General features: G+C 52.4%; 1 protein-coding gene across 1 annotated transcript; it reads left to right on the forward strand.

Moving 5' to 3' along the window:
• The first annotated feature begins 3,935 nt into the window (after positions 1 to 3,935).
• Positions 3,936 to 6,912, forward strand: LOC116520595 (GTPase IMAP family member 2-like). The gene is made up of 3 exons (XM_032234866.1): positions 3,936 to 4,040; positions 4,929 to 4,956; positions 5,695 to 6,912. The coding sequence occupies exons 1-3, from the start codon at positions 4,008 to 4,010 to the stop codon at positions 6,465 to 6,467; spliced, it is 834 nt and encodes a 277-aa protein (XP_032090757.1). The 5' UTR covers positions 3,936 to 4,007; the 3' UTR covers positions 6,468 to 6,912.
• Positions 6,913 to 8,158: the final 1,246 nt, after the last annotated feature.

An 8,158-nucleotide genomic window follows, 5' to 3' on the forward strand; every position in this document is an offset into this window, starting at 1 on the left:
GGATAGGCTGCGCTCAGAGGACCCCCTCACTGAAGCGGACTCCCGCCTCCAGCAGTGACCACAGAGCTGCACAGCCAGCCTCCCTCGGTGTCCTCCCCTCTAGCACCCTTTCACTTAGAGACCTCAGACCCAATTTCCTGACCTCCAGATTTGGAGCACCGCCCCCCCCCCTTGTAGAGCAGCACCAGGATGCTCACGGAGGAGCCCGGCGTCGGGCCAAGGGAACCCCCTGCCTAAGGAGAGGACTCCCCACCACCACCTCCGCAAGCATCGACCCTTCCAGCCACCTTCCTGCCCTCCGAGTGTGCAGCTCCCGCTCTGGCAAAGCAGTGGCGCTTCCTTCGCCCTCCGGCTCTGCTTGACAAGGGTTGGACTAGATGACCTTCAAGGTCCCCTCCAACTCTTTAATTCTGTAAGTCTCCTCCTCCTTGAGCACCGGGTTGGTCTAGATATCCTCTGAGGTCCCTTGCAACTGTAATTCTGTAAGGCTCTCCTGCTCGAGCAGGGGGTCGGACTAGACAACCTCCAAGGTCCCAAGGAGGTTGGGGATAGGGCCTGCGGGGGGGGGGGGGCGCTCTATGCAAAAGATGAACGAAAAATTTAAAATTGAAATTAAAATAAAGATATGGAGTAAAATATAAAGTAAGGTAAAGATATAAAGTAAAATAAAGTAAAGTAATAAAAAAGGTATTTGCGCTCAATGACCCGGTTGCATCCTGTGAGCGGGTGGGGCCGCCGGCGCCTTGGTTTCCGCGCGTGCGTGTGTGTGTGTATGTTGACTGAGGGGGGGGGGAATCGCTTTCTTTCAATCACGTGATTTCCAAACAAAGCAGCCCCGAGCACTTTCGCTTTCTCCCCCTCCTCCCTCCGCCGCTTCCAGCTGGCGCAGCCGCATCGGCTCTTCTCACAAGCGACAGCTGCATTACCCACCCACCCCAGGAAGGATTCCGACAGAATAGAACACAACAAAAAGAGTAGGAAGGGACCTTCGAGGTCATTTAGTCCAACAGAGAGAGGGGGGAGGGAGGGAGGGAGGGAGGGAGGGAAAGAGACAGGCTAGCCAAATTTGGGCGGGTGGGGTCAGCCCGCCCCGTGGGAACTCTTCCTGCCCCCTTTTTCGCCCACTCCCTCAAAAGCGAGGCGGACTTCAGGAAGTCCGTGCTTTCAGCGAAGCCCACGGAGAGCGCGCGCGTGGGGGCCGCGATCCAAAACTTGCGTCGGGTCCCAAAAACGCCCCGTTGCAATAAGGGAAAGTTATAGCAATAGCCGTAGCGCGTAAGTTTTCTATCACACGGGTTTTTACAGATGCTTCCAGGCTGTCCTCTCTGCGGCTGCGCGAGCGGGAAGCGGCGGGGGGTGGGGGGAGAGGACGAAAGCGAAAGTGTTTGTGGCGGCTGCTTTGTTTGGAAATCACGTGCTTGAAAGAAAGCGATTTCCCCCCCTCCTCTCAACATACACATATACACACACGCATGCGCGGAAAGAAAGGCGCCGGCGGCCCGCATCCGCTCACGGTTTGCTGCGGGATCGTTGACCGCAAATACCCTTTTTTATTACTTTACTTTAGTTTATACTTTACTTAATTTTAGTTTTAAATTTTAATTTTAAATCATTGTGGTTCATCTTTTGCATAAAGCGACCCCTCCCCAGCCTCCCGAGTTGAAAAGGGGAGGCCTACAATTGGGGGCTGGGCGGGGTGGAGAAACAGACCCCCTCATTTCATAGCAAGCGACCCGCGTCCCTGAAAGGGCAGATCGGGACGCTGGGAAATGGCTTGGGAGAGGGGGAATGATAGACTTGGGAGGGACCTCCGAGGTCATCTAGTCTGACCCCCTTCTCAAGCAGGAAACCCTTACAGAATGACAGAGCCGGAAGAGACCTCCGAGGTCATCTAGCGCGACCCCATGCTCCAGCAGGATAATAGTCGGAAGGGACCTCGGAGGTCATCTAGTCCGACCTCCCCTCTCTCCACCAACTCAAGCAGGACGCTGAATTGACCAACCAGACTTCATCAAAGCCCTGTCGCCCCTCCCCCCCGCCGAAGACGCCCGTCCCGCCTCCGATCGCGGGGGTGGGGGAGGCAGAGGCGAGCAAGCGGGGCGTTTCCCGTCGGGACTTTTCAGAAAAGGAAGCGCTCGGTTATTCTTTGAAAGGTGGCGGAGCCAGGATCTCCCCCCGACCCACTTTCCATCCGCCCCCGGCTCTTCTTCCTTCCGGGGGGGGGCTCCCAGCGCCCCCTCCTGCGGCCGCAGCTTCGCGGGACGCCAAAGTTTGTCGGAGGAACGGAATCGCTTCCCCCGCACTCCAGATTTCGCTTTCCAACCGAGGCGCCCCCCCCCCCCACATACAGAGCGAGGAACCGGCGGCCGAGCTCAGGTAGGACGGACCGGGGGTCTCAGCCGGTATGGGAAAGGGGAGATGGGCAGTGCGGCGGGCGGGTGGGGGATGAAAGGGGAAACGTGTCGATCGTTTGCAAAGCGGGACGAGGAGGGTCCACAGCCCTGCAGGGGCGTAGCTTCCCCCTTCCCCCCCCCCCCGCTACAACTTTGGGGACGTAGCCCCCCCCCCGGAGTCTTAGAGGACATAGTCCCCCCTGAGGTCTTTAGAGGTATAGCTTCCCACCCCGGAGTCTTAGGGAACATCCCTCGCCCCGGGGTCTTCAGGGACGAAGCCCCCCCCCCTTTTAGGGGACGGAGCTCCCCCAGGCTCTGCAACTGGAGGGGGGCATCTTCCTTCCTGATAACCCATCCGTTGTTACTTGGGACCCCCAAACTCCCCCACGACCCCAAGGAACCGAGCCTCAGGAATCCACCTGCCAGGTTCTAGTAACCGGAAGCCGCAAAAGAGCTTTCTGTACGTGGCCAGAAGCCCGGACAGAGGAGAAAGTCCCCGGAATGTAAGAGACAAAAATTTTATCCCCTCCTCGCCCCTGCCCCCAAAGCTGAAGCCGGGGGATAATAAAATAAGCCTCTGGAACCCCAGGGGACACCCCTCCCCTCACACCTTTAGCAGCTAATTTCTGCCCAGTTTGGACTAGATGACCTCCAAGGTCCCTTCCAAGTCTGATTCTGCAAGGGTCTCCTGCTTGACTTGGAGTTGGACTAGATGACCTCCAAGGTCCCTTCCCACTCTGTCTTTCTAGGATTTGATAAAGGTCTCCTGCTCAAGCAGGGGGTTGGATTAGATGACCTCTGAGGTCCCTTCCAGCCCTGGAACTGATATGTTGTTTTACTTTTCGACAGAACAGAATCACAGAGTGGGAAGGGACCTCAAGAGGTCATCTAGCTCGAGCAGGAGATCTCACCAGAATGAAAATTGTCCTTTGGCTCCAGCCCAAGTTTTCTTTGGGGGGGGGGGCAGTGTGAGCCCAGGTGGGGGGATGTCATGAGCAGGCCTTTGGGGTCTGGGGAAGTGATGAGTCCCCAGGTGGGGTAGAGGCAACCCTCCTTTGTCTTTGGAGGTTGCCATGGTGATGCTGTGACTCCCCCTCCTCCTTCTGATCTTACAGAGATCCCACTGTCCAAGGAAGAGAAGAGAAAGAGACAAGAAGGAGAAGAGAGAGAAGGGAAAGGAAGAGATGTGAAGGAAGGAGAGAGAAGAAAAAAAGAAGGAAGAAGATAGAGAAGGGAAGAGGAGAAAAGAAGGAAGGAGAGAGAAGAGAAGGAAAGAGAAGGAAAGAGACGGAAGGAGAGAGAAAAGGAAGGAAGGAGATAGAGAAGGGAAGAGGAGAAGAGAAGGAAGGAGAGGGAAGAGAAAGGAAGAAGGAAAAAAGGAAAGAAGAAAGAGAGAAGGGAAAAGGAGGGAGGGAAGAAGAAAGAAGAGAAGGAAGGATAGAGAAAGGAAGAGAAGAGAAGGAAGGGAAGGAAGGAAGGAAGAAGAAAAGAAAGGAGAAAAGGGAAAAGAAAGGAGGGAAGAAAGAAGAAGAGAAGGAAGGAGAGAAGGAGAAGAGAACGAAGGAGAGATAAGAGAACGAAGGAAAGAGAGAAAAGGAAGAAAGGAAGGAAGAAATGGCCTATCAGTTGTTGGACGACCCTTACCAGGTAGGTATGGGAGAAGAATGGGATGCAGTCTCCAAGGGAGGAGTGCCTAAATAGCCCCCTCCTCCTTTGGGTGAAAGGGGGCTCTGGCGAAGGGGCAGCTCCAGGCGGCATTATCCTCCAGGGTCTCTGGGGTGGGCTCCCCCTCCTGGTTCCTTGCCCCCGCAGCCCCACCCCACCCCCAGCCAATCTCTCTCCTTCTTTGCACCCGGGGCCGGGAATCTAGAACTTTCTGGAGCAGAGCATGGCTAGCTGGGAAAAGGCCCTTCCCTTCCCTTTCTTTCTTTCAGATTTTTTATTTCTCTCTTCCTCTCTCTCTTTTGTCTTCTCCCTACCTCTTCCCATCCTTTCGTCTCTCCTTCCTTCCTTCTTCCTTCCCTCCCTCCTGCCCTTCTTTTTCCCTCCCTCCTTTCCCCCCTTCCTTCTTCCCCCTCCCTCCTTCTCTTATTTCCCTCTCTCCCTCCTTTTCCTTCCTTCCTCCCTCTTTTCCCTCCCTCCCTTTCCTTCCTTCCTCCCAAATTCCTCCCTCTTTCCTCCCTCTCTCCTTTCCTTCCTTTTCTCTTTTTCCCTCCCTCCCTTCTTTCCTTCCCCTTCCCTCCCTCCCTTTTCTTCCCTGTCCTTTCTTCTGCTCCTCCCTTTTTTCCTACCCTCTGTTCCCCCCTCCCTTCCCTCTTCCTTCATTCCTGGTCAATCCTTTTCCCAGCTCCCAGTTGGGGTCCAATTCCTGACTGTGATGCCACTTTCCCAGGGACACTTCACCTCCCTTCCCTGCCTTCGTCCCTCCTTTCCTCCATCTCTAACCTCTCACCAGCTGCCTGTCTGTGGATTATCCTACAGGAGCCATTCCTAATTTTCCATTTCTCTCCCCCCCCCCCCCCACTAATCTTTTAGGCTGCCGTGGAGTGGAGAGGCTTTGCAGGTAAGTAACACAATCACAACCCACAAAGAGGACCGTTTTTTCCACACGTACAACCATGGCAGCGTCCCTGGAGTCTCCGGGGTCCCAGGATCCAAATTCAGATGCTCAGCAACTGACTTGTACTTATGACGGTTGCAGTGTCCTGGAGTCATGTGATCCCCTTTTGCGACCTTCTGATCAGCAAAGTCAAGAGGGAAGACGGATAAACTCACTCTCTCCCTCTCTCTCCCTCTCTCTCTCTCCCCCTCCTTCCCTCTCTCTCTTTCTCTCTCCCTCTGTCTATTCTAATCTATCTATCTATCCCATCCATTTATCCATCCATCCATATTTATCTATCCTGTCTCTGTCTCTGTCTCTATCATCCACCCATCCATCCATCTATGTATCCTATCCATCCATCCATATTTATCTACACTGTCTGTATATCTCTCATCCATCCGTCCATCTATCCTATCATCCATCCATCTCTATCACATCCATCCATATTTATCTATCCTGTCTGTGTCTATCTCTCTATCATCCATCCATCCATCCATCCTCCCTATCATCCATCTATCCTATCATCCATCTCTCTCTCTACCCACCCACCTTCCCACATCTATTTCTACCATCTCGTTCTCCCTCTCCCCCCCCTCTCCCTCCTCTCTCTGTCAATAGTTGAATACATGAACTGAGTTCCATTGAGCAGTGTAACTACACTCTGCCCTAACATTGTCCCCCTGTCTTCCAAACTCCCAGGGGACGATGCCGAAATCCGGCTCATCCTGGTCGGAAAGTCTGGTGGTGGGAAGAGCGCCACGGGCAACACCATACTTGGAGGGAAGGTGTTTAAGTCCATCTTGTCAGCAAAAATCACCACCCTGAGGTGCCAAAGGGGACAGGGAAGCTGGCAGGGCAAGACGATCTACGTGGTCGACACGCCAGCCATGTTCGATTCCGACGATTACAGTGAGGGTGTGCGACGGGAGGTCATGTCTTGCATTGACTTCTCCCGGCCTGGCCCCCACGCCTTGATCTTGGTGACCCAGGTGGGACGCTTCACCGCCGAAGACGTGGCTGCCGCAAAGTGCGTCTGGGATATCTTTGGGGCAGAATCCACCAGGTGCACAATCGTCCTCTTCACTTGCGTGGAGGATTTGGGTGGGGACCCCCTGCATGAGTACGTCCGAAACTCCGACAACAAAAATCTACGGGATGTGATCCAGCAATGCCGGAACCGCTTCTACGGGTTCAACAACAAGGCCACGGGAGCCGAGCGGGATAATCAGGTCTCGGAGCTGATGGACATTGTGCAGAGAACCGTTTCAGAGAACGGGGGTGGGTACTACACCAACCAGCTGTATTTGGAGCCCAACCTGACAGATGGCATTGTCAAAGCTGTCCTGGCGAAGAACAAAAAAGCCCGAAAAATGGCAGAGAATGCTTTGAAGTGGAAAGAAAAAATTTTAATGGCTGCAATAATCACTATCTGCTTCGTAATCTTCCTATATATTGTAGCTGAACTATCTTAAGTCTTCTTTCGTTCGACATCTTTGGGACAGATCTTCTGATCTGAATGTGGGAAGGGGGCTGGTCTAAGTTCATGTAGATCAGGGGACCCCAACCATTTGGGCCCCGGGGAATGCTTCCATTGAGAGAGGTTTTTCCGCAGACCGAAGGAGCCGTGTTTTCACCTGCCATCTGCATCCTGCGGATGCGGCTTTACTTCTTTCTGAGAACCGGTTTCTGGCATGCTGTTCCACGACCCCCGGGACCCCTGATGTAAATGGCCAGATTGAGCCTGAGGAAGAGGTCGAGGCTGTCATGAGTCTTGAGTCCCATCCTGCCGACAAGAGATCTGTCCATCTGATTTTGAATTCTGCTGACTTTTCTCTCCCGCTAATTTAGTGCTGACTGTTAGTTGACCAGATTCTTGTGTGTTCACCCGAATAATAAATCAAACATGCTGTAACTTCCCAGATGGTCTTGATCCTTTGCTCCACACCGTAACTTAAGATATGGTCTCGATCCTCTGCGCCATGCTGTAATTTAAGATATGTAATTTAAGATACAGTCAACATAGTGACTAAATTAGTAGACCAGTGAAATACTGTGGACATAATAGACGTCAGCAAAGCATTCGACAAAGTAGATCACAATCTACTTCTTTGTAAGGTCGAAAAAAGTGGGATAGTCAGCTTTACCACCAGATGGATTTGCAACTGGCTGACAAACCATACTCAACAAGTAGTCCTTAATGGGTCCAAGTCTACATGGAGAGAGGAGAGCAATGGGATACTACCAAGATTCTATCTTAGGCCTAGTACTCTTCAATATCTTCACTAAGCTGGCAGGAATAGCTAACACCCTAGAAGATAGGCTCAAGATCCAGATGGATCTTGTCAGATTTGAACACTGGGCCCTAACTAACAAAATGAAGTTCAATGTAGAGAAAAGTAAAGTCCTAACTTAGGCAAGAAAAACCCAAAGTACACACATAAAGTGGGTGAAACCAGGCTTAATAGCAGGGACTGTGAGGGGGATCTTGGAGTCTTAGTGGACAACCAGCTAAATAGGACCCAGTAGTGTGCAACGGCAGCCAAAAAGCCAACGCAATCCTAAATTGCATTAATGGGGGATACAATCAAGATCAAGTGAGGTACTACAACCACTCTGTGAAGCCCTAGTAAGACCACACCTAGAATACTGCAGTTATAGGAACTGGGCATGGCTAGTCTAGAGGAGAGAAGTACCAGGGAAAACCGGATAGCCGTGTTCCAATATTGGAGGGGTTGCCCCAGAAAGGAGGGGGTCAAGCCTGAAGGCCAGACAAGGAATGATGGAATCACTGGAGGCTTTCAAGAAGAGAACGGACTAGAAGACCTTCAAGGTCCCTTCCAACTCTGTGATTCAGTGTCTCCTGTTCGAGTAGGGGGTTGGACTAGGACTAGATGATCTCTAAGGTCCCTTTTAACTCTGTTCTATGTTCTTCACAGTGTAGCAGATTTGGAAGGGACCTCGGAGGTCTGGTCTTCTAGTCATACTCCCTGCCCGAGCAGGAGACCCAATAACCATTTCTCACGGTTGGTCCAATCTCTTCTTAAAAACCTCCATCTAAAAAACTCTTAATTTTCACCCACCTACCCTACCCCCGCTCTTGGCATATATTTATTGTGAATATGGTGCCCCGCTGATTTACTGGGGGGGGGGTATTTTTAACCTC

This window comes from Thamnophis elegans, chromosome Z (genome assembly GCF_009769535.1).
Source record: "Thamnophis elegans isolate rThaEle1 chromosome Z, rThaEle1.pri, whole genome shotgun sequence".
NCBI lineage: Eukaryota > Metazoa > Chordata > Lepidosauria > Squamata > Colubridae > Thamnophis > Thamnophis elegans.

Bases quoted from the DNA above. Each gene is read 5' to 3' on its own strand.
- LOC116520595 (XM_032234866.1), top strand. From the start codon at position 4,008: ATGGCCTATCAGTTGTTGGACGACCCTTACCAG. The intron at 4,041-4,928 runs GTAGGTATGGGA...CTAATCTTTTAG, and splicing joins TGTTGGACGACCCTTACCAG to GCTGCCGTGGAGTGGAGAGG. The intron at 4,957-5,694 runs GTAAGTAACACA...CCAAACTCCCAG, and splicing joins GGAGTGGAGAGGCTTTGCAG to GGGACGATGCCGAAATCCGG.